This window comes from Rhamphochromis longiceps, linkage group LG6, assembly GCF_057381845.1.
Source record: "Rhamphochromis longiceps isolate RC_006_pf linkage group LG6, R_longiceps_female_GT1.1, whole genome shotgun sequence".
Classification (NCBI taxonomy): domain Eukaryota; kingdom Metazoa; phylum Chordata; class Actinopteri; order Cichliformes; family Cichlidae; genus Rhamphochromis; species Rhamphochromis longiceps.
Genome location: NC_140562.1, coordinates 4,359,306 through 4,386,238, shown reverse-complemented (window position 1 = coordinate 4,386,238; position 26,933 = coordinate 4,359,306). Strand labels below are relative to the sequence as shown.

The window sequence follows — 26,933 nt, the reverse complement described above, 5'->3', positions numbered from 1 at the left end:
CTTGGGAGACCCTACCAGGAGGTGCGGCTATCAAGATCAGCAGCACAGGTCAGCTCCACAGACTTCAAAGACCAAAACAAAGGATTATGTGAATGATTACTGAAAAGTAAATATATTTATTAGTTAATTATACTGGGTGATTTAACTAATTTCTTTATATGAACTGAGAATACAGGAAAATGAAAATGTGAGTATGGGGCACTTAGGCTACGTTCACACTGCAGATCTTAATGCTCAATTCCGATTTTTAGATCAAATCCGATTATTTTGTCTGCTCCGGCGCTGATAATTGGCGTCTGTCTTGTGACGTAAAAAACAGATTTAATGCGACGTGACCATCAAACAGCAGCGTTCTAAAACATCAGATATGTATCGGATTCAGCACCACATACGAAAGTGACCCAGATCGGATTTGAAAATATCGGATTTGTGCCGTTCACGCTGTCAGACCATGACCGGATATGGGTCGCAGAGGGTCAGAAAAGTCGGATTTGATGCGCTTTCGCCTGCAGTGGGAACGTAGCCTATGAGACCAAAAAAAAGGCTTTCCAAGAAATTTGAACTCTTCCGGTTTTTGGTTTATTACCTACACAGCAAAATCTCCACTGTTAAATTAACACTATAGAGTGTCTATATGGGTCCACACCTCTGAGTGTTAAATTAACACTTTTGACAGTGTTATATGTTTAAAAGTAACCTAGTCAGTTTTGAAGATTAACAAAGGCTAACACTGAGCAGTGCTGATTTTCTAACACTGGAATATTTCTAACATTTTGAGTTATTTTCCAGTGTTAGAAAATCAGCACTGCTCAGTGTTAGCCTTTGTTAATCTTCAAAACTGACTAGGTTACTTTTAAACATATAACACTGTCAAAAGTGTTAATTTAACACTCAGAGGTGTGGACCCATATAGACACTCTATAGTGTTAATTTAACACTGGAGATTTTGCTGTGTAAAAACAACCAGAGTGAATGTTGCTGGTTGCAAAACCTCCCATGCCTCCAGCAGATCATATCGACATATAATATTTGTATAGGCTCCAAAGCACCTTAAGACTTTGTTTTTCCCTTAAAGACCTCCAAGAGTCATCCCCTCCTCCACTATGTCATCTCCCCACAGCAAAGGTTAAAAAGCAGCACTCAAAGAATCCACAATTATATTTGTTTATTACCAGATGATTGCACACAGGGTTCTAGCTGTACAGCAGGAACAGAACTTGGAAATAAGGTAAGAAATTAAGGGATAAAAGATTATCCTGTGAGTATACATCACTCTACCTTTCGCTCCAAAGCACATACACACACACAGTGTGTGAAATGATTTGTATAATAAATATGCATACCGGTTTCATGTTTTCCAGTTACAACAGTGTAATCAAAATGAACATGTAGATAAGTAACATGCACTGGAGGATATCTGAGCTGGGTAGTTTGTTGAGCCAGAAATACATGCACACGCAGATAAACATAAAAAAATCAGCTGTAGCACAGATTTAAATAAAGCCCCATCTAACAGAAGCCTGGTGTCCTACTGCAAAGTGCTCCACGCTCAAGTGCAAAAATAAAGAGTCTAAATGAAGAGCTTCTTCCTTCAACAAATACCAGTCTCTCCATCTCAAACACACATACACACAAATGTGTACTTCTGTAAAAAACAAAACAAAACATAGGAAGCAGGTCATCTTTATTAACTTTATAAATACTCCCCGTCAGCTACAGTCACACAAAGTCAAAAGCATGTGGTTATCTTCCTGCGTCCAGACTGCTGGGAGCAGTAAGGCTCATCACATCTTCCAGTTTGTGGCCACTCCGTAGCAGCGCTGTACTGTTTCCATCAGGGATGCTGCATCAGAGCTGCAACGCACGTTCATCTTCCTCTTTACATGTCAGCAAAATGAGGTGTACAAATACAGCTCCTCCCTACCACACCAAAAACTACAACACAGTTTAGAAGAGCGTCCTGGTTTAAGTCTTTTCTGTAATAATACGTCGTCTAAATCTCTTACAGTCGTCTGACTCACAGCATGTGGACATTTCATTCTTTATACCATCTGCTTGTCACCACACTCAAAATCTACCAACCACACATCAAATGGTTTTTGACAATGGTTTGGAAACTATTCATAAAAGCAAATATTTTGGTCTCTATGGATCGTTCCTACCTTCATAGCTGTATTGCAAGTGAATTTCCGAATAACTCCAGTTTTATTAAGGCTTAATGTTAGAGGTAAGGTCGCTTTCACTATGTGCTGACACAACCGGCTGTAGCTGGTATCTGTCTGTTCGACCTTACTTCCCCCAGCTGAGTCACTAAAACTGGACCTCTCAGCCGTGAGCGTGCTAATAAAATGATCATGCGGTACAGACTGTATCAGAAGTTCATCCTCCAGCTTTAGTGACTGGAATTCTAATAATATTATAGCCTCTTAATTAGCAAGTATGTGTATCAATGCACCGCATCTATGCATTTTAGCTGATATCTTATTACAAAAGTCTCAGGTCTAAATATGCTAACGTCTGGCTCCAAAGAATCAACATGGCACCAGCCAAAGCACTATAGCTAAAGGCTTTAAAATGAAGAATCCACAAACCAATGGTTGATATCACAGTTGCTTCATCCATCTTTTATATACAATATAAATTAAAGATCGGTGTGTATAAATTGCAGAAAACCAATCCCTACCAACACTCTTTTGCAGGGATTAGTGCTGTCCAAGTTAGTTTGAAGAAATGCAGACATGAATTTTTGCCCTACACTGAACGATAATGGTTGCAGCTGACCATACTCCAGTGGTGCACAGTGCTAGGGATGTAGGTCTGGATATACAAATAATCCTCCAGCATCACACTAGCTAATAGAGGCTAGTATATATTCTATACCTGAGTATCAGCATCATGAAAACTACATTTGGGGCAACCAATGCTAGGAATGGGCTACATAGCTTATAGTAAGGTTAGGATTATGAATCACATTCCTTGGTAAAGCAATTTGACAAACTAACCAGCTGTAACAAACACTTTAGTTACTAAAGCTGATAAAGTAATTTTAAGTTAAGTTCAGCTAAGTTACCATCAGCCCGAGGAGTTTGAATGCATCACTCATCCTTATCCAAATCAAACTAGCATTTTGTTACATGGGCTAGCTTGCAATTTGCACATGTTAGCAGGAACGCTAGTACTGATAAAAAAAAAATAAAAAAAAAAACAGAGGAAAGACAGAAAAAACAAATGTTCCTACTATAAACTGAATGCCCTGGCAGTAGAATACTGACAGTAGTTTCAGAGTTTACATTTGTGAGAGAGAACTAACATTCCTCTAGCTAATGTTAGCTCACGTTAGCATCCCTGCCAAATTTCTTGTTACTAAGTATAAAAGCTAGTTGTTTAGCCTCAGCTGATTTGCTATTGTCACTAGCAAAATATTATGTGAAGTTACATAAATGTTTTTTTTGTCTTTATGTGAAGTTTGTGAAGACCTTGATGTTTGTTGACATTCCTGGATTTGACTTCTAAGCTAGCACCAGCAGCTCTATATGTAGTGGTTTACACATTTGCCTAACACGTGAATGGTTGTTGGTATGAGACCAAGAGTACAGTCTATCTCTGCCTCATAAAGGGTATAAAATTCTGCCAAATCAGAAACACAGAGCCATCTGCTGTGGCGACCCCTGGTTAATAAGGGAGCAGCAAAAAGGAGCTGTTTCTTTAAAGCTACCCTTAGCTAGTGTTGGCACTAGGAAGGGAAAACAAGCAAGGCACTTGGGAGTATAAGCATCTCATCTTATGGACTTCTGCAGAAAATGGAGGTCTGGATTAAAAAAAGAAGAAGGTGGTAATTTTAATAATATTATTATCAAAATTGGCAGCACTATTGCCTTTCAGCAAGAAGGTCCTGAGTTCAATTCCACCATCAGGCCGGGGTCTTCCTATGTGGGTTCTCCTTAGGTAGAGGCTCCTTCCTCCCATAGTTCAAACACATGCAGTTAGTGGGGTTAGGTTAACTGGTAACTCTAAATTGCCCATAGGTGTGAATGTGAATGGTTGTCTGTCTCTATGTGTTTGTCCTCTGACAGACTGGTGACCTGTCCAGGGTGTACCCTGCCCTTTGCCCTAAGACAGCTGTGATAGGCTCCAGCGACCCTGACAAAGAATAAGAGGATGGATGGATAACCAACATCTAACTTTCTGCATTGGAGACGTTACAGTCCTACAAGGTGTGACATCAGCTGCTTGCACATGAAAATTTCAAGTTTCTAATTAATGTTAGGATACATGTGTCATCAAGGGAGTATGCCAAGTTATAAATCATTTACTGATTAATTACTACTCATAAACACAGTTAGCTAATTTACACTTATTTTATTAGAAAACTGATTTTTCCCAATTCAAATGTATTATTGACACAATCTTTGTGAAAACTAAAACATCTAGAAATTGTCTATACAGAGATGTAAATAAATAATTTAAATAATTTAGCCATTTAGCTCTCGTCACTCATCACTGAGGACACAGTATAAAATATGGATGTAGCTTCCTGTTAGGAAAAATGAAGCCAATGTGGAAGTGCCTGTAAACCTGCATTCATCTCAAGGGAGCCGATGATGATAGCTGTGGTTGCAAAAAAGATTTCCAGTCCTCTGGAGGCACTTTGCTGCCGAGTTCAGTCACTCGATTTGACGTCATACTGAATAAAAAATGGAATCGATTTTGTAAGGTGATTATGCCACGTTTCAAAAAGGAGGATTAGCTCGTTGGCTAATGACTGCCCAGTTGGCAAGTGGATTCAGTCAGGCCTGCCCCTCTTTGTCACATGTCTGGAAACCAGTTCCACATAGAGCGTGTTTGCTTCAGTGGAGATGGGAGTTCAGTGTAAGCCAGACTAGCTGCTCTGTCTGAACGAGCACCATCCCAGAGGCAGTAACGTTAACCCTGACTGGTTAGATGTATAGATCTGCTCAGCATACAATGTTGGAAGTAATAAAGTAAGCAGCTGAACCCTGGCCACCTCTTCCTTTATGCCACCATGCTTCTCACTGTGACAGTTATGTTTAATCCTCCAGCCCAATAGATGGCGCTCTAATCAGCAGTGTGTTAGCACAGGCTACAGTGACTGCACAGCTGCTAGAGTCAGTATTAAGCATTGAGTACCCACTACATTTATTGTTTATGCCTTTGTCCACTTCACTTTGCCACGAGTTCAAAACAAGCACCTTCGAGGATTCTTACGACTGGGCTTCTGGCAGGGAGCGGCCGGGCTCACACGACACAGAGGGCCCCGCACCCACTAATCCATTTGTGTTGTGACACAGTAATGTTTTGGTTGTGACTGCTGACGATGAAGCGCTGCCACCAGTTATGGTACCGTTGAGGTTCCGGTAGGGCCGCTGTCGTGGTAACGAAGCCCTTCTGCGGGGGGCAGGTATGGCAGCTGAACCACGGAGGCACACCGAAGGGAAACTCAGGCCTACCAGGCAGCAGCCTGGACAGGAAATTGCCTCGTCCTGCTCAGAGGGCCCCCTTGGGTCTGAGGACAGGGCTCCACTGTAGTCACTTGAGCGGCCTCCTCGACCCCACTGCACTTGCTGACTGATTACCAGGCCTGAGCCGTTGTTGTTGTTGAGTCGTGGCAGAGGAGGCAAGGCAGACGTTGAGAAGGGAAGCCGCCAGCCCTTGGTCCGTATGGAGTTGCAGGAGGTAGAGGTGAGCAATGGTCTTTCAGGTGTAGCGTTCACGATCCTGTCTGTTGCCTCAGGAGATTTGGTGCAGTCCATGGCTTCTGTAAAACTTATGCTCTCCTCCTCTTCTTCGTCATCTTCCTCTTCCAATCGCTCCAGAGACACCATTTCCAATTCTACAGGAAAACCAGGATCCTCTGCCACCTGTATTTCCTTTCCAAAAGACTCTCTCCTCACACTTGGCTCATGTCTCATGTCTGCATGGTCAACGTGCAGCCTTCCTTGTATTCTCTCTGAAACCTTCGTCCCCTTCCTTGTGTCATCCTTCATATCCTCCCACGTCCTGTGCTTCATGGCCGCCTCTCGAGCGTCCTCATCCTTTTTTTCTTCCTCCCCCGCTGCGTGTCTGGGCAGAGCCACAGTCCGGCTGAGCTCTGGGGTGCAGGGCAGAGACTGGCACCTTCTTGGAGGCACTCTCATCCCTGACGCTTTTTTAAGAAGGTGGGGGGAGGTGCACATGTCAGGAAGTGCAGGTAGGGTAAAGGTCAGCGAGATGACGGACTTGCTGGGAGTGTCCAACAGTTTGCACCGTCCTCCGTTTAAGTCCTGTCTGAGAGAGAACGGGTTGACCCTTGCTGGGGTCCCGAGTAAAGGAGAAGGCAGGCTTCCTGGAGGTATCGTGTCTGACTGGCTCCTGGCCAAGCCTTGCCATAGCTGAGTGTGGTCCGCAGGGTGATAGGGAGAGCTTCGGCATCGGTACGGGCTGACGTCTGCTGCCACAGGCTCTAACCAAGGGAAACAAGGTGGAAGATGGAACAAGAGTCAGAGAGCACGACAGGTCACGAACCACAGAAAATACAAAGACAACATAACGTGTAAGAACATTCTTTTTTTCACTGGCAGCAAGGCGGCATCACCCCGTGACAAGGTCTCGCTATGCTCCTCTGTCTTCTCTTTGCCCTCACCTCCTACCAGCTGCAGCCAACGGCTGCTCTGTCCTCAGCCTCGTTCTGCTGGAGCTCATTATTATTGCACTGGTATCATTATCCCTCGTGTCACTCACAGGGTAACGTCACATCGTTGGGTTCTTTTTAAATTTTTGACAGGAGATAGATAAAACGGAAAATAATACCTCACTGTAACTGCTCTTTACCTGCCTCTTCTACAGTGCTGCAGCTCCAGTGGTGGCCAATGAGCCGGCCCCAAAAGTGAGGCAAAAAGTACATAAAGTACATGCAAATGAAAAATACATGAGTCTGAAAAACAGTCTGCAGTGTAAAGACCTGACTAGGCTCCATCCTGCAAAGCTGATCCATCAGCTTCATTGGTCAGAACACCCTGAGGTCTGTTTGTTTTAATCCGTGTCTCAAAGTATTCAGACCAGCATAAAGGTTTGAGGACCGAGCTACAAACATGTTTATTATTCTGTAAGGTCTTTCCTTGATGTGAAAAAAATATGAGCTATAATTTCATAGTTTCATGTATGTTTCAGACAGCAACTCAACATATATAGCTGTGACTTATTTATGTGCTACAAACATCCTTAAACATCCTTTAAGACTAACGATAGCATGTTAAAGCTTTACGGTCAATCAAAGGCAGCAGGTGAGGTTTTGTCTCCTTGTTCAGAATCCAGCTGTAGTAAATAAAACTAAGTAGAAGCTCAGTTTTCACAAAAACTACAGTTTTACTTTGGATTTTTACTTTTCGAGTTTTTGCTAGAACATGTTAGCATCCCTAACATCATCAGCAGCCTCGTTCCAATGCAGTGCAGTTTTCAGCAGCAGCATGGCAGCTGGGCTCAAGCGGTGACAGCATGTGTAGTTCTGTATTATACATCTTTGTTGATTTTCACATGAGAACAACAATGCAGCAAGATGAAACACGAAACCCGGTTAGCTGTGGCCGTGATGTCTGAACATGCTTCAAAGCATCGCAGGGACACATCAGGGGGTCGGGCTTTAACCTGCTCTAAGACCCAGAGAGAGTGAAACATTCAGAACAGTAGAACTTTAAAAATAAGTAGATAAAAAGGGTCTTTTTACCAAGTGCAACAGGCGTCTCTCCCTGCTGCTCTCTCTCCAGGGCCTCCAACGTGAAGACGATGTCAGAGAACGAGGGTCGACTCTCTGCATTCATCTGAAACGACACAGACGAACAGAGCCACGGTTTAGGATGCAGACAAAGCTTCAGTAGCTCCCGGTCGTGTTTGGGTTGTGACACGCTGTGCGTATACTTACGTTACAGCAGGTCACGGCGAGATTAAAGAATGCTGGTGGGCAGTCCCCGGCCATGTTCTCGAATGCATCCACATCCAAACCAAAGTCCTAGAGACAAACACACAGCTGGGAGAGTTAGCAGTTTCAAAATGCTTCAGGTCAAAGCTTTAGCCTGGATTAGGTCTGACATGTCCCACGCCGTATGACTGGTTTTGGGTATACGTGAGCTAACCCTGTGTATCTCTAGCTCAGGTCGGCCGACTACTAATTGGCAGGTTGGTGTTCAGCCTGCATATCACAGGACGCTGAACCTCCAGTTCCTCGATTGCATCCCTCACAGTGTGAATGTTAGATAAGGTGCAGAGCAAAGTGCTGTATGAATGTGCGTGACTGTGGGGACAGATTTATTTCCTACCTCTGTCCTCGGTAAAAAATCAGGATCAGCTTCAATCCGGCCAATGATCTCACACAGGATGATGCCATAAGCAAACACATCCACCTAAGAGAGAGGAGGTCCCATTAGTTCTGGCTGTGTTAGGGCTCCAACTAGATTTCATACAGAAGTAAAATTCAAAACCAGACGGATGAAACTAACTCTTAACATCATCAGATGAACATGATGTCTTTGATCAGTTCCATGTGAAACAGGCAGGTATTCACTCATACAGGTCGAGGTGGCAGCATCGTGCCCTGGAGCTAGGTTGCTGCCAGTTGTACTGGAAACAACCTGCTAATAACAAATTATTCAACTTCACCAGTTGAAACATGGATAACAAACATACACCAAAGCTACTTTTGGAATTGATAAAACAGGAGACTAAGCTTCTGCAACAGCATTCCCAAAGCCCTGAAATCAACCTTATTGGAAACGTGTGGACTAAGCTTAAAAGCGGGACTTTGGCAGGAAACCAACTCACTTAAATGAGCTCTATGAAGTCTGCCAAGACCAAAAACAAACAACCTGGAGAATTTGGGGGCAGAGTCTAATGGTTGGTAACTTTAAATGCAATTACACAAACATGACCTTATGATTGACAGTTACACTGTGGTAGATTTCATTTTACAGTAGGTTTGTCTGGGAAAGTTGTTAGGCTGCTTTGGTACAGTTAATGTTAAGTAGAAGTATCCATTCAGTGTAGCCCTTATTAAGGTTTCCCCAGTCTCACGTTTGGATCGATATCTGTGATCCGGATGTAAACGAACTGATCAGGTCTTTGATGACGTGCTATGATGTGTGCATTGATTCTGACATGGAGAGCTAAGATGAGACGACGGCAAAGGGCTGTATAAATGTTATTTATACAGCGTCAAATCAGAACAACAACTGCCTCAGGGTGCTTTATATTATAAGGTAGAGACCCTACAATGATATGACCTCTATGAGCAACAGTGCTTTGGCAACAGTGGGGGAAAACCCTCCTTTTTAACAGGAAGAAACCTACAACAGAACAACGCTCTGGTAGCAATCTGCCGTGACTGGGTGGGTGGGGGGTAAGACAAACATACAAAGGGATCTTTTAGCTGCTTTGTATGTTTGCAATAATGTCTGCAATAAATTTCATCTTAACTGCAAAGTCGACGTGGCTGAAAGAGGAAACGGCAACGATGCGTTTCCTATCAGCGTCTGACTCTGACTGGGGTCCCTGTCAGCTCAACTCCACATGCAATTGGTGAACGGTGTTGAACTCAGAGTGAGATTAAGAAGGAACATTTCAAACTAAGAGAAAGGAATAACCTTCATTTTTGGTCATCTGTTGGAAGAACGCTCAGCCACAGACTGTGGAAACACTTCACACATGCTTTTATGGTTTCAAGGGGGGTCAGAACTGAATTCTGAATCTATTACTTGTTGTAACTTTGTTGCGATTTATTGTTTTGATAACAGCATTTTGGTTATGTGGTAAATGATTTCTTGCCAGCCACATATTTAGCGAGAGCTGTTAATTATAGATTTCATTTTCTGCCAAAAAAGAGCATTTAATACTTATTTTCATTCGAGACTTCATTTCCCAGGATCCTTTGTTGTAGAGATGGAAGTTATTCATATTTAACTAAAAGGTTTGCGGGACCCATTATGATATGTTGCTCTGATGTTGGTCAGTTTTTGTGTTGTACACCCTTTTTCGAAGTCTTATATAAAGACTATCGCTTCTATAACTGATGTCTGACCCATTTTTCTTGGATCAGTGGATTTGCCACAACATTATGTGGCTTTGCTTGGCTGCTTATACAGAGAAATGTTCCTATAGTTACACATTGTTGTAGCAGCTGCTAGTTACAGCACACAGTTAGCACAGTTGTAAGCTAGCCCCAACCCATCATATGTGACTGTGTGAAAGGATACTGGTCACTCAGTATCCTGCGTTTCTACAAACGCACAAAGACAACACAAATACCAACATATTCAAAATAACAAGTTCAAATAAAAAAAGAAGAGAAAACAGAGGGTAAGACAAACACGAGGAATCCAGACAGTCTGTTAACATCAGCTAATATTAGCCACTGGCTCGTACCGAGTAAAGAGTTCATTGCTTATAATTAAATAAAGGAAGGAGGGTCACAAAAAGATTACACTCTAATACTGTACTCCAGTTTTACAGAACCAAAGACGCTCACCTTCTCGTTGTAAAGTTCTCCTCTCAGAACCTCAGGGGCCATCCAGTACGGAGAGCCCACAATGGCCAGAGGCTGCTTCTCTGAACCTTCACTGTAAAGAGAGGGGAGTGGACCGGTCTGTCATTAGGAACCTAATGTGAATGCTCTTCATGATCTATCTAATCACACTTAAAAAAATCCTGCCAATGATCACTTTGTAGATCATACATGAAAACAAGGAATATAACGTTTGAATATTAATTCCCGTTTATTTTAACGTGAGAACGATCAGAGCTGGAGTGGAGAATCGCTGGATTTGACTTTTTAATAGAAGGTTACGATGTTTCCACTTTCCTTTTAATGTCTGGGACACATTCTGGTACCTGTGCACAAACAGACCACGCTCTCTAACACAGACAAAACAGCTGCTTTGATCAAATTTATAGAAGCTCAGGAGAGAAAAGATTTGTCCTGCACCTGTAATCAGGGATCTTCTCTGCCAGGCCAAAGTCTCCCACCACAGCAGTGAACGTGCCATTCTCACAGCGAACCAGACAATTCTGCAACAGATAAACAGTCGAGAAATGAATATATGCAAACAACAGCTGGTAAAAACAGTCTCATTCTATAAAGAACAATGAGAGAGACAGAAGTACAATTTAAAAAGTTTCATTTTTGTCGTCGCTTTCATCAGTGCAGGTACGCGACTCGTGTGCCGTACCTTGGATGTGAGGTCCCTGTGGAATATGCCCTTACTGTGCAGGTACTGCAGTCCTCGGGCGATATCCAGAGACAGAGCCATCCTGACTCCCCACGACAGATACAGGTCACTGTCCAACAGCTGCTCCAGGTTACCCCCGTTTATGTACTGCACAGAAAGAGACGATAGGGTGAGCCAGACACAAGCAAGATCCAGAAATGCTGCAAGCTCATTTATCTCAAGAGGGAAGCTGTCCTGTGGTCTGACCAACTCAGGTGCCATGTCTCCCACTGTAAACCAGTCAGGGGATTCTTCCCAGCACACAGTTTAAAACATGTGTCCCAACCTCAGACCTGCTACCCAGTGCAAGAATTCACTGCATTAAGGAAAATATATGAATCAGGAAAGCTGCCCAAACACATGCAGAGCTGCTAAACGTGGGCTGGTTTAATCCCCTGGTCCTCCGGGGACCCTGATGGGCCTCTCTAAATGGGACTTAGCATTTCTTGCTTTTGAATGTTTGAATGTCGTCTTTGCACAACTTCTAAATGAATATAGGAGGAGAGACATGAGAATAAGGTGTAGCTGTGGAAACCTGGAAATGTTGTCAGCACGAAGAGGACAAAACAAAAGTCTTACCTCAGTCAAAGCGTGCAGCTGACCTTCATGCACACAAACCCCGAGAAACCTGACAGGAAGTCAAGAAACACGATTTAATCACTTCTACGTGTCAGTAACCATGGCGCCCATCCATCGATGGACAGCTTGGAATGTGTTGATGTGGCACCCCCTTGTGTCCCTCAGAGGAACGACAGAACATTTGTGTCACAACTTCAAAACTTTAGACTTTGTAAATTGTTATTATTACACATTTTAAGCTTCAATATGATTTGTTTTTGATCGGCCTTTTATGAGGGGAAATGAGATTTCCATTTTAAAGTCTACAAAAATAAAGTGTAAAAAACCTTTTTTTGATTTTTTCTTTTGAGTGAACCTGTTAAAATGTGCTGAAGTTAACTCTGGCAAAGGTCTTATTCATGCAATAAATATAGAACAAACATTAATGTACAACATATACACAGTGCTTTTAAAAGCTATTTGCCCCCTTGCTCATTTGTATCTTTTTGGTATATGTCACACTTACATATTTCAGATTATCGAACAGATGTTAATATTAGACAAAGATCAGCAGAGTAAATACAAAAAGCATTTTTTAAAGGATGATTTTATTTATTTAAGGGGCAAAATGTTCTTCGAATCTCACTGTAATCAAAATCGAACATTGAATTTTTAATCAGCACATTTACACCTACCTAAGAATGTTGGGATGGCACAGCCTGTTCATAAGCTGCACTTCTCGTAGCATGTTAGCTTTGTTGCTAGCCAGCGTGTTCATTTTCAGTGCCATGACCTGCCCTGTGATCCTGTGCTGCACCTGGTACAGAGAAAGAGAAAGCCAAAGGCAGAGAATGATTGTTTGTGAACAACTAACAGTGTGAACGTCTCTCCACCTCTGCTTCAACAAAGTCTGCCACAAAACCTCAAGTTGTGAAATTTAAGACCAGCATGTAACACAATCCTGTAACGTTGGACCCCGAGAACGCTGATTCTGTTCATCTGAATGTTTCATTGGGAGAAACGTTTGGTACAAGTGACTCGTCACAGCTGCACATTTTAGCACAATAGCCTCACGAGGCCATAAACTCGGTCTCCCTCGCCTTATTTTGATACGTACAGTTTGAGCTGCAGCTACAGTAGGTCATGTGGTCACCAGGGTCACTGACTGGTGCTTGCAAAGTTGATACAGTGTCTGCACCTCCAAGCACTTGCATGCGTTTGTGTTTGTGTGCGTATATTAATAGTACAGCTAATAGGCTTTCTGGATTTCCCATCACTCCTCCTGATCTGCACAAATCCACTGGGCTGCTACTGAGCAGAGCGCATGTGTGTGCACGCACGCACACACATACACACAACCAGTGCTTGTTAACAGTCTGAATGGCCCGGGAGTCTGGAGGTGTGGGACCTGATTGACCTAAAGCCAACCAGGGGGCAGCGGGTCAAACAGGTGGTGGGCGGGGTGTAGGGGACACCTGTGATGGCCCTGGTTTACCTGAGACAGGAGGACCTGGTGATGGCCTCCAGGGGGGGCAGAGGGCAGCCAATGACTTTTTAGGCGGTGTTAATGACTCTCTGTGCAGCCTTCCTGTTCTCAGTCGTGGCTCCTGAGTATCAAACACCACTGAGGAGCTGTAGAAGGCCAGCAGCAGCTCCTGGTCCAGGTTATTTTTCCTCGGGGGAGGTGCAGTCCCTGTAAGGCCTTCTTTACTGGGTGATAGTGTTGTGGGTCCAGCTGAGATCAGCAGAGATGTGGGTGCCCAGAACCCACCAGTTCTCCACTTATAATGAGAGGGGAGTGGACCTGTCTGTGCCTCCTGAAGTCCATTATGAGTTCTTTGGTTTTAAGGATGTTTAGCTTCAGGTTGTTCTCTACCTCCACCCTGTACGCCAGCTCACCTCCATCAGAGATGCTACTGTTGAGTTGGGTGCTGTGATTGGACCTTCAAACTGACAAGAAGGAGACTTAAGTCCTGATACTGATAGAACGTGTTTATTGTAAAGTAAAAGTGAAAACATATGAAATAAAAACTGTTAAAGACTAACACTGCAGCAGCTGTCTCTGCTCCTCTGGTTGCATTTTGTGTGGTCTTTGTGCTGTTGTTGCTTATTGTGCACTGTAATGGAGTTCTTACACGAATAATATGCTCTGCTGTGTGACACAGAAAATCCAAGAACTCTACTGTAGTTTTATTGGGTGAAATTAGTTAGTAAACATGTTATTACTGTGTTTGCCACTTTCCTAATTTACTTTTTTGTATGTTTGTCACACTTAAATGCTTCAGACCATCAAACAAATTTAAATATTAGACAAAGATAACACAAGTAAACACAAAATGCAGTTTCCAGATGAAGGTGTTTAGCCCTGTGTTAAAGAGTGATCGCCTTCCAAACCTAATAAGTGGTTGGGCCACCCTTAGCAGAAGAACTGCAATCAAGCGTTTGCAGTAACTGTTAATGAGTCTCTTGCAGCACTGCTGGCCCACTCATCTTTGCAGATTTGTTGTAATTCAGCCACATTGGGGGGTTTTCAAGGACAAACCACCTTTCAAAGGTCATGCCACAGCATCTCAATCGGATACAGGTCAGGACTCAGCCATGCAGAGGACTCAGAGGACTCAGCCATGCACAGGTAGACTTGCTGGTGTGTTTCGGATTATTGTCAAGTGAGCTTCAGCTTGAGGTCATGAACAGATGTGCGGACATTCTCCATCATGTTTTGGTAAACAGCAGAACTCGTGCTTCCATTTACCACAGCAAGTCTTCCAGGTGCTGATGCAGCAAAACAGCCCCAGACCATCACGCTGACACCAACATATGTTACTGTGGTATGATGTTTTCTGAAATGCTGTTACTGTTACTCCAGATGTAATGGGACACACACCTTCAACATTTGTCTCGTCAGTCCACAGAGTGTTTTTCCAAAAGTCTGGGCTAGGGCTGGGCCATATCATACCGTTCACGGTAATACCAGTATAATGTTGGGCAATGATAGGAAAATGAAACATGGCGATAGAATATGGGTAAAATGCACAGGCGCAGTGCCTTTGTTTACATACGCACACGGTGGCAAAAGCATGCCGGCGACGCAGAATGAGGAGGGTGAAAGTGGATCGTTGAATGAAACGATGAACCTGAACTGGTTTGTAAAAATGCTGCAGCTTCACTGGTGTGGAACTGGTTTAGCTTTTGTCCATCAGATACACAACAAAGCACTATTTTTGGTAGCGCATGCTAGCGGGCCGTCGTTATTACCGTGTTGTTTGGAAAATACGGCACACTTAAAATCAATCCTTTGATTTTTCTGAAAGTCGACAGAGCCCCTTATAATCCCGTGTGCCTTATGTATGAACTCTGGTTGTGTTTACTGACCTCGAAACGATTTTATGTGCACGGCGCTCGAAAATCTGTCAAATGTTTCAGTACGACTTTGCTAAGCTACGAAGCCGCACCGCTTGATGGATTGTGGGAGCGTTACGGCTATCGTAGGCGGAGCCTCGCGGAGTGATACGTGCTGTGCTTCAACATAATGTTACCGTATTGTGTGTGTATATAAGCTCTTTTTAAGTTTTGTGGATGTTATACATGGTTATGCTGAGGATGTGTCGGCCAGTTTCCACTGGAAATGCCTTTTGGTTAAACTGTCAGCGAGGAGTTTGCACTGTTACGTTTTTATATAGTTTTAATGCACATAAAAAACAGCTGCTTGTTTAAGTGAAATACATTGATGGTTTTTGCACTAATAAAGTTGAGGAGTTGTAAAGTATTTTGTCTCGTGTCGATTATATCATCAGTTATATCGTTATCGCAAAATATCGTGATAAATATTTTTGGTCACATCGCCCTGCTCTAGTCTGGGGGATCATCAAGATGTTTTCTGGTAAATGAGTCTTTATGGTTCTTTTGCTCAGCAGTGGGTTTCGTCTTTGAACTCTGCCATAAGAAAGACTCTGGGCAATAATGGCCTGGAGTCATGAACACTGACCATAACTCTCTCCTGTACTCACTCTACACCTACGGCTGCACGGCCACTAGCAACTCCAACATCATTGTGAAGTAGGGCTGAACGATTATGGAAAATAATCTAATTGCGATTTTTTGCCCCAATATTGCGATTGAGATGCGATATGCGATTATTTTTTAAGGTCTTTGTCTTCTGTATTATTAAACAAAGACAAGCAATACATCATATAGTATGGCCAATACTATATTACATTAATTTTAAACTGTTCTTTCCTGGAAGACAGACCTCTGTTATGATGACATGAGGTGATGCATGAATTGATGACTGACATTTTTATTTAACTTCTTCAATCACAACAGTATATTTGAACATACACAATAGTTTATTTTTAGCTTACAAACATCTGAGCATAAAGTGCTGACAAGGAACCCTGGTGTAAACATTAAAATGAAAGTCAGTACAATGTGCAGATTGCAGAAATATACATAAACAAAATCAGTGGCTTTACCACACTCAGTTTTTCGACATCTGTGAACTACTAGACAGTCATTCAATTAAAAAATAATATTAAATAAATAAAACTAATAAATAAAAAATACACACATCTTACTGATCTCTGCAGTCAGTAACATTACACATAAAGTGCAAACATAATAGCAATTGTATAAACACACACACAAACACGCCTTTAAAGTTTAAAGGCGTGAAATTGGACGGTCTAGTTCTGATTAGCGTCACCGCTGTCTCGGTGGAGTTTAATAAACTCGGCCGTCTGCTTCTTGCTATCTAAAATATAACCAGACACTGGTGTAAATTCTCGACTGTCTCATACTTCTGTTTAATAAGTTTTCTGTTTGACGTTTAGTCAGCTGTGTGAAAACCAAGGAGGAACCCACCCGGGGGATTAATAAAGTTTTATTTTATCTAATCTAATAACTTTAATCTCAGCCAAACCGATTTACTCACGAACAAACAAAACACTGAAAAAAGCCCAACAATAACATTTTTAGGTTGTCTAAGTGACTTATATATTACGTTTAACCCGAGCAGCGAAACTCCGTGGTGATCTGAAAATGATGTGCCGGGAGTTGTGCCGTTCTCGGCCGCATCAGTGACCCTCGAGCTCCCGGCTAGCTGTCGAGCTGGTGGGTAGCAGACGCCTCTGAAAACGTCGAAGCACTTTTGCAAATATGGGATATCTTGATAAACCGAGCAGATATTTGATGTTTACACAACTACTTTCTCGCCTGAAAATATGTTAAAAGTTTATTTTGTGACCCAGAAAGATTAGTATGAGTAATTTTAAAACTTAGTAGCGGCCGCCATTGTTGGAAACTGGAGTTTGGCTGGGCCGCGCTATGAATTCTGGGATATGGTAGTAATTTGGACAGCCTTCGGCGCGTCGCTGTGACGTAATCGGTCTACAAATGCGGCCTCAGGAGGATGCAGCCCATGAATTTGGACATGTCCAGAGTATAATCGCAGCCTTTGCGGTTAGAAAATTGCACTTGATCATGTCGCGATATTATCGCAAATGCGATATATCGTTCAGCCCTATTGTGAAGTATGCAGAGGACACTACAGTGGTGGGTCTTATCACCAAAGGTGATGAGACGGCTTACTGCTGTGCCATTGAGAGCGTCCTCACTGGATGCATCACCACCTGGTACGGCAACAGCACCGCTTACAACCAGAAAGCTCTCCAGAGAGTAGTGCGGTGTGCCGAAAGGATAATTGGAGGTGAGCTTCCCTCCCTCCAGGACATCTACAGGCAGCGGTGCCTGAAGAAAGTGAGGAGGAACCGAACCAGCAGACAGAGCCTTTTCCATCAGGCCATCAGGCTGCTGAACACTTCATAGACACCTCATCTTCTCTTATCAGTACACTATGCACTCCACAATGTAGATGAATGCCATTTGTCTTGCACATTTTCAACTGCTAACCTCTGTAGATTTAATTTATAGATAGATAGATAGATAGATAGATAGATAGATAGATAGATAGATAGATAGATAGATAGATAGATAGATAGATAGATAGATAGATAGATAGATAGATAGATAGATAGATAGATAGATAGATAGATAGATAGATAGATAGACAGACAGACAGACAGACAGACAGACAGACAGACATATTCAGTAATGCACACATATTCATTCTTATAATTCTCAGATTCCCATCCTTATATTTTGCTTGTTCTTCTATTATTGCATTTTGCACCTCTGTTGATTGTGAAGCTCACACACAACAATGACACTCGCAGTGCTGTACCAGTGTACATGTGATGTGACAACAAAACTGGTTTGCTTTGATTTTGATTTGATTTAACTAAGGCAAGTGAGGCCTGCAGTTCTTTGGATGTTGGGCTCTTTTGTGACCCGTTGGATGAGTCGTCGCTCTTTCAGCTGTTCCATGTTTTCATCATTGGTGGATGATGGCTCTCACGGAGCTTTAGAAATGGCTTTATAACCCTTTCCAGACTGAGAGATCTCAGTAACTTTGTTTCTCAGCTGTTCCTGCATTTCCTCGGATCGCGGCATGTCGTCCGGCTTTTGAGGATCTTCTGGTCTGCTTTGTCAGGCACGTCCTATTTATGTGATCTCTTGATCTGGAACAGCTGTGGCAGTAATCAGGCCTGGGTTTGGATTTTTGTTCCCCCTTTATAATTAACGCCTTCAATAACAAACTGCATTTTCTATTTAGTTGTGTTATCTTTGTCTAATATTTAAATTTGTTTGACGGTCTGAAACATTTAAGTAACAAACATACAAAAAATAGGACGTCAGGAAGGGCCAAACAGCACTGCAGCAGACCTCATCTGTGTGTAGCATCTACACAGTTTATAGATGTAGCTGACTCATCATGCTTGCTACCATTATTTGATTATTAGAGCTCAGCCACGTTGCTGAATATGCAATCTTAAATATGTTGTCTTTAGCTACAAAACAAACAAAACAATAAACATGGAAGAAGTGCTCCCAGCATGTGGTAAAATTATTAATTACTTTAACAAACATGCATTTGTGAAACTTAAACACACAGTCTCATTTCAAAATGGAATAAAAGAAGTGGACACGATGCATTTGACCCTACGGTCCACCCAGTCTGTCCCCGCTGGTCCCCATGTCCAAACCTAAGAAGACCTGCACAGCAGCCATTGCTTTGCTTTTACCTCTTAACCCTCTCAGGCTCAAATTAAACTTTTTGTTGCTAATGCACAACCAAGTCCTGCAGTGGTACTTCTGAGTAAAAGAAACTCATAATTTATGTATGTGGGGTGATCAGGTTGTTCATTTTTAACTGTTGCAAATCTGCAACGCCTGCCCTGAGAGGGTTAAAATGTGACTTGTCCTAGAGAGCTCTGCACAAGAATTAAAATGTGCACAAATGGCAAATAAAAATCTTGAATTTTTTCCTTTTTAGAGAATGAAACCATGCGCAAACTGAGTTTTCTGGTGAGCAAACAAGAACAAGCTGCAAAATATCCAAGTTTAAGTGTGGAAAAGCATTCATTCATTTAAGTGTGAGACAATTAAACTGGTGACGTTTCCACACTCACGTCTGCACTTTCACACTGACAATAAAAGCTTTTGCTCTTTCTTTGGCTCTGGGGGGTAAATCTTTGGCTTAGAAGAAGAAAAATCTCCACTTTGTATAAACCTCTCCCTGAGCAAATAATAAGGCGTGCTGCTTTTCATGCCTTCACATCTTCTTGAGCCTCCGCTCAGGAGGCGATCACTCATGTACACACACGGTTACCTGGAAGAAAAGTGAACTGTGGTGCAAAAGGGGAAAGTTGTTGATGCCCCTAAATGTGCTTCCATCCATCTTCTGCATATTTGTTATTTCTTACAAAAAGAAGTATTAAAAAAAGAAGGACTGAAATAAAGAAAGAAGGTTTTACACTCGGCTTTTTGTGTAACAGCACCAAGTTTGCAGGCATGCGAGCAGCAGACACAAAGCTCTACACTGTAGTCACACAGCAGCTTTACTTAATGCGATTGAGCTGCTCTACTTTGGGGGAAGTGATGCAGTGCAGCAGGAAACTTCACGCTACAGGTGCAGCTGTTTACAATAATGACACACATGCTCGTAACTATTCTGTCTTTAGCCAGGTTACATGTAGAAATGTCAGCTGTTTGATGAGCTCTGGAAACCCAACCACATCTGAGACTTTTTGAATAATCCTGGTATCAAACCACACGTGTGAAAGTTGACCACACAAGTCTTGGTACCACATTTAATGAACCGTCCCATTTACCCAGGCTAGGACTACAGCAGCTTGTGACCACCCTCGGCTGGGCTTGTGTCTCCTCTCAACCTCTAACCAGTGCTCCTTTGCATGTAAGGCAGACGTCTTATACGCATACATAATGTGATAACAAGAATATGGGGAAATAGTTGATGTTGGAAGCTGGTTGTAGCTCACACATGAGTATACGACTACGTATGGCTAAATCAGAGTAGCAGCAGGGTAACCCACCAACAGGGTGACGCACCTGTACGGCAACACGTGTAATACAAACAATACCAACAGTGACAATTCTGAAAATGGGAGCAACATAACTTTAAAGGTATAAATAATAATAAACACGTTTTTAGGTAGAGCTGTTTTTTATGCTGCTACTGTTTCTTCAAACTGCAGCGACACACAGATGCATTAGCCTGGTAAATGAACACTGTCCATTAATGCAGATGGATGGGACTGGTAGCATTTGCTGCCTAGCTCCCACATTAGCATTACTGTTGTGCTATGGCAATGATAAGAGACCACTAATGTACAGCGATAACTAAACCTGAAGCAGAAGAGTTGTGTGACTGTTGGTACTGACACTGCTGCACGGCTCCACCGTGGCTGCAACATAAGCTGCTCTATTTCACACTCTTGCCAACATGCACATTGCTCTGGATGCAAGAGTGGATGGAGTTGGTGGAGTATAAGAACTGCTGAGAGGGACCAAGGCCCAGGAGCATCCGAGTGATTATCTTCAACTACACAACAGACGACAACAGCGGCTTCTTCTTTCTTGCTGAGCATAAAATAAAAGTCTACACGAGACAAAAAAAGAGCGAGTGGTCACATGAGGTCATTAAGGTCACAGGTTCGCTGTGCTCGCTCGTAGGAGGCCGTTGGGGTTCTCTCAGTCATTTAAGGACCTCTACCTTACAGCGTGAAGGCCCTGGGGCAACTGTTGTTGTGATTTGGTGCTTTCACAGGCTACCATTAGGACAAGGTGACAACCTCACTGGGGGTAAATATCTGGAACTTCACATCAGCTGTTTGGATGAGAACTGAAACAGTCTTTGGAAAAATAAAAAAAGGATGCTGGCAGCCTTCAGCTTGCCTGCTGTAGGTGCAGCATCAAATATTGCTTGATGTTTGGTAAACCAGGGACAGACCTTGCACTTGCTTACCTACTGCAGAGTAACGGCTATGCAAGGTTTAAGGGAGCTACATCACCAGGCACTAACCGAGGCAGTCGTGTCAGCCTCTATGCTGAGCGTCACTGAGAGCTGTCAGCAGCTGATGCAAACCTCAATCCATGGATGAGACAACATCCAGGGCTGGAGGCATCTGTTGCTCCGCCCCATGGAGTTTTAAATTGCACACATACCATTCACTAAATCTGACCACAGGAAAGTTTCTGTTTCTATACGAGGCTAAAATCAGAAATGTAAAATGTAGATTCAAATCAATGTTTTACAAGCTAACTCGTGTATTTCCGAATAATATTTTTTCTTTTGGGAAATTGTTAAACTGTGTCTTTGCTGAAAAGGAGCTATGGAGAAGTTTGCTAAGATGTCAGTCTGACTTCTGTACAGTCAAAAAGAAATAAAAGCTCTAACACTGACTGACTGACACAGGAACAGCTGTTTCCTGTATTTGAAAACTCAAGTAGTTAATGAGATATTTCCAATTGATGATGCCAAATGAAGAAACATGCTAATTTAAGTGTCCACTGCTACGCTGAATGAAGGCTTTAAAGGAAAACTTTGCCCGTTTATTAAAAAACGAGGAGCGATCGTCAGTGAGGAATCACTCATCTGTGCTGTTCTGAACATTAACACAAACATAAACACACTGGAGTGAAGACCTGCTGTGAGTGGTTTGCTGAATAGCTGCGATAATGTTTTCTATTCCTGGAAAGGAAGAAGAAAACAAGTCTTAAAAGCTTTGCACATGTTTGGTTTTCCTTTGTCTCCTCAGTTCAATACAATCTCATTTGTATATCACCAGTTTATAATGGTTCATAATGGTTCCCTCATACAGCACTGAAATCAGATGATCTCCTGCGATGACTGTGGGGAGGAAGAACTCCCTTTTTAAAAGTCAGAGAGTCTCTGATGGCAGTCGGTGCTCGTACTATCTGAAACAGGTTCCATGTAATTGCTAACTTTGAGTTTGATATCAGACCGACAGCAGGACGACTCCTTCTTATGGCAACATTGACGCCAGGTTTCAGTGACAGCGCTTGACAATACCACAACTTTGTCATGTTGGATCAAACAGATACTGTCAAAGTTCAACTTTGACGACATCATTTGTACTAAAAAAAAAAAAAGGTGAAATTGCCATAATATAGTATCGTGAGTGAAGTACAGTGATATCGTGATAGCGCTGGCAAAACCTGGGGTAAGTGTCCTGCAGTCACCAGTGAATTTATTGGGGTAGCCCTTCCCATAGCCACAGATCAACTGGCACCAGTTGATGTAAATCTGGTCCGAGTGGGTACCGGAGCCGTAAAACAGGTCCAAGCTTGTGCCTCGAGCACAGCTGGTGCCACTAATAACTCAGAGTTGGACAAGTTGGAAAAACTCCTCAACAGGAAATGAAATCCTCTCAGGAACACTTTGATCAATCAAAACCAAACTGCCAAAATGGGCCTGTGACTCCGCCCACACACATATGCTCTGTTTAACCTTCTGTATCCCACTGTTGACTAATAACAACTGCCACTGGCCGACAAGCGTATACCACAGACTGGAGACACTTAATCATAAATTAGGATTAAAAACAGATATATGTGCATCAAATAGTTTCCATGTTTCCCCGACAAATCAAAACACACTGGCTGTAGTTTGTATCCTGTCAGAAGGCTGTTTAGCTCCGCTGTCAACAAGCCCAGTGTGAAGCATCCATGTCTGTGAGGCAGTGAAACAGGTCAGAGAGCGTCTGCTGCAACGATAACCAAGGGGTGACGAGGATATCCCAAACCGCTGGTCTTACTGAAGCTTTGAGGTGCAGCATCGTCGCTCTGACGTCATCAGCAAGTAAACTCTCAGATGATGTGCCAGTGTAATCAGACCCTTTATCACAAGGAAGTGTGGCTTTTTAAAGACACTGTGGGCTGCATCTGTGGTCCTAGCATCACATCACAGGTGGCTAGCTGTCAGGTTTTTAGAGACTACTTTATTTTCTCTATAGAGAAGGGTTGCACATCTAGTCTGCTGGCAATAACTGCAAATATATCATGACTAAATCATTCTGCATGTTTATGCACAGTTTCCTTCATTACAGCTCTGACGTCAGCTAAGGAGGTAAGGGCTCAGGTCAGGAGGAAGAGAATGAGGTGACGAGGGAGCAGTGGAGGAGGAGTGTGATGAAGCTCATGCCATCCAGCCATGTGTTGTTCAGCCAGCTCCAAACTACACGGTCATTCTCTTTATTATGGTCTTGTGCTGATGATTGACTAACTTTATTATTCAGCTCATATACAATTCAGTTTTATTTACACAGCCCCAAATCACAACAACAGTTGCCTCAAGGCGCTTTATACTGTAAGGTCGACCCTACAATAACAGATACAGAGAAAACCCAACAATCATATGACCCCCTATGAGCAGCACTTTGGTGACAGTGGGAAGGAAAAACTCCCTTTTAACAGGAAGAAACCTCCAGCAGAACCAGGCTCAGGGAGGGGCGGGGCCATCTGCTGCGACCGGCTGAGGTGAACACTTCTCCTACACCCCGCCCATCTAAAATCCCACCGTACCCTCATGGAAAATATAAATTAACACTTTTCAGTGGTTTATTCGATACGTTCAAGTGTTTCCTTCAAAGTTCTGGACGCTCTGTGGGAATACTAACCGGGTACAGAGGGTTAACCTGCACCAGTTCATATTTCATTTAGTCTCACAAACACTACAGTGCAGGGACACATGACTGTCACCAAGGGTGGCTTTATGTGCCGTCACATATTCTTTTCAGGTTGTGGATCATGGCATAAGTAATAAATCAATAGCTTATTAGCTGACAACAAAGCATTACTAATAACAACTGCAAACTCACAGCAGGAAGAACATTTTAACTGTCTGATGTCTAATAAACGAATATAACTTAGAGTACGTGACTGAAAATCACCTAAAACTAAACTAAAAGGCTAAAAATGATCCGGGGGAGCAACTGGCTGTATCTATGGCAACAGCACGGCTTCGTAGTACAAGAGTCAAGATGGTGCACTGACCTGTCGGCTCTCCAGCTGTCACCGAGGAATGGAAAACAGAAAAATACAATAAAGACGACCCAGGACTATTGAGCAGCTACGATCCTCTATTAGACAGCGGGCCCATAGTCCTCTCCCAAACATCCAGGTACTAGTCTGGTCCCAGACTTGAACCTTCTCTCGGAGAATAGAGGGGGATGCTGCACAGGGGGAATCACAGCCCTGTCCCAAGAGTTTGAGCTGTACAGCTGCCATCAAATTACAAACGGGCTAATATTTTCCTTAAATGGTCCGTTTTCTTAGTTTAAAAGTTGTATTTCTTTTCTGTGTTCTACTGTGAATAAAGTCTGTGAGTGACAAAACGAATCGTGTCACTGCTAAACCCTCAACTCTCCAAATGTGGTCTTTTTGCAAAGTCTTATTAAAACGTGTGCTCAGAGAATCAAAAATTCACGTGCAGGAAAATTCTACTTCAGAAACATCTATTAATACAATAAATGCCATCCTACTTTCCAAACGCCTGTCAGTCTGCATTAGTTGACAATAAACTGTCCCGCACACCTTTCACCTCCAACATCTAAAGCTAGCAGAAATCTAGCAAAAACAAAAGCAGGACAAACTGATTTTCTCAGCAGAGGAAACTCATCTGTAAAGGCTATAAAGCAGAGCAGGGAGGGCCGGCGTCCTGCAGGTTGTAGATATCACCTGAATCACATGATTAGTTCATCATCAGGCCTCTGGAGAACTTTAAGACATGTTGAGGAGGTCATGTGGATCATCTGTGTTGGGTCAAGAACACATCTAAAAGCTGCAGGACACCGGCCCTCGAGGAGTTCCCCACACCTGCTATAAAGTGTCAGACCCCAGCCACTGTCTGTCTATCTGAATGTGTGGGAAGATGAAGGAAACATGGCTTCTTCACGGGGGGATTATGGGGCACACCAGCAGAGGACTACTCTGACGCTGCAGTTGACTCAGGTGAGGTCACATACCTTGAAGACCTCCGAGAAGAAGCCTGAACCGATCTTCTCACAGAAGAAGTCATCGATGCGGGCCAGGCTGGACACAGCACTCCTCAAGGCTCGGTACGAGGAGGGCCGGATCCGGTTGGGTGCGTGGATGCTATGCAGAGCTGACTCATCGAGGCTGCCGTGACCCTCCTCAGGGTCACAGAAGCAGCACTCGGAGTGGTAGTCCATAGTGCTGACAGTTCTCCAGATGCTCTGAAACCCTGATTCTCAGACCACCGCAGTCCTCGGGTACGAGGTGATGGTGCCTCCCACCATCATAGTGTCACAGAGACCAATGAGCCGACAGTATTGTTTAACCACGGCGCTGCTGTGGTCGCCCCAGTGTGTGCTGTAGGTTACTGCTCAGTTTATGTCCTTCTTCCGTTACTGAGCCAAACGTCTCATCTGTTCATCACCCCCCCATGCTGCCCCAACAGCTCCTGCCTGACAAAGTTTCAACTCGTTCAAGTCACGCAGTGTTTGGAATTCCCGCTGCCCATGAACGCCTCCTCAGCGTGTGGGTGAGAGAGGAGGCTCGGTTCCTTCCGTCATCCCGCACGTTTGATGGATGCCGCAGTTCCACGGCACCGGGAGCCGGCCATACACGCAGAGCCCTGCGGAAGCATTAAAGGCACATTATTAGGAACAGCAGCCCTTACGGTGGCTGCAGGTGGATTTACAGCAAGAGATCCGCATCACCGCGTATCACTGCGCTGTTTGCGCCGACGAACAAGAGCTCGGGCCCATCTCCGACTGGAACCATGACACCAGCAGCCAGAGTGACCACCACCTCCACCCAATCACATCGGGCCGGCTCCACCAGACTGCCTGACTAACTAAGACTGACAGGCCCCGTTAAACCTGCTGCTTTAGAATAAAGAGTCCCGCTGATGCAGCGTGCTGAGCCTCCCTGTAATGCGCCTCCCTCGCTGCTGATAACGGGAGCTTCCACAGGCACAGGTAGACACGTCGGTGTGACCGGGGACGTCCTGCGCTCCGAGGACCGGAGCATCTGCTGCTCCTAATCCCGTGTGTCTCCGTGCTTCGCCGGGAGCAGGCTGGGACGGATACCACAAACGAAAGTGGCCGAACCAAGCGCCCGAGAGGCACTCGGACTGCTTCCTGCTCGACACTTCACAGCAAAACTCTTAATCGAGTATTTATTCAGTGTGTGTGTGTGTGTGTGTGTGTGTGTGTGTGTGTGTGTGTGTGTGTGTGTGTGTGTGTGTGTGTGTGTGTGTGTTTGATGGATTAGATTGAATATACAGCAACAAAGCCTAAGCTGAGTTACTGAGTTCTGCGGCCAACAACACAAACGGAAGGTTTGCAGAGACAGAGGGACTAACTAACGCTACAAAACAGGAGTGTTTACTGGGAAGATGCTTTCTACGTGATGCATGTATGGAACAAGTTCGGTCAGGACAGGGCTGCTTAAACCTACACGGTTGCACAAATCACACAACAGGTTATTAGCAAGAATATTATTGAAAGAGTTGATACATCATCATGCTTTATGTGGTAATATTTGGTATTTCTTTTTTCTCCATTTTTGTAAGGTTACCCTGAGGGTTCAGTTCAAGACTCTTATTTTGAAGACCAAGTGGTACGACTTCCTTTATACCCCCCTCTCCCTCCCACCTCTGTCGAGCTCAACACTTGGCACAGACAGGACGGAGCTGTGATTGGAGAAGATGGGGAGGCAGAG

General features: G+C 43.5%; 1 protein-coding gene across 1 annotated transcript; it reads right to left on the bottom strand.

Annotated features, from left to right (window-relative positions):
* Positions 1-1,169: 1,169 nt before the first annotated feature.
* On the bottom strand, positions 1,170-26,304 carry LOC146667301 (dual specificity testis-specific protein kinase 2-like). The gene is made up of 11 exons (XM_085408961.1): positions 25,928-26,304; positions 25,211-25,842; positions 12,503-12,624; positions 11,829-11,877; positions 11,211-11,357; positions 10,967-11,049; positions 10,511-10,601; positions 8,310-8,393; positions 7,916-8,002; positions 7,721-7,814; positions 1,170-6,460 (listed from the first exon to the last, which is right to left on the bottom strand). The coding sequence occupies exons 2-11, from the start codon at positions 25,415-25,417 to the stop codon at positions 5,223-5,225; spliced, it is 2,202 nt and encodes a 733-aa protein (XP_085265087.1). The 5' UTR covers positions 25,418-25,842; positions 25,928-26,304; the 3' UTR covers positions 1,170-5,222.
* Positions 26,305-26,933: the final 629 nt, after the last annotated feature.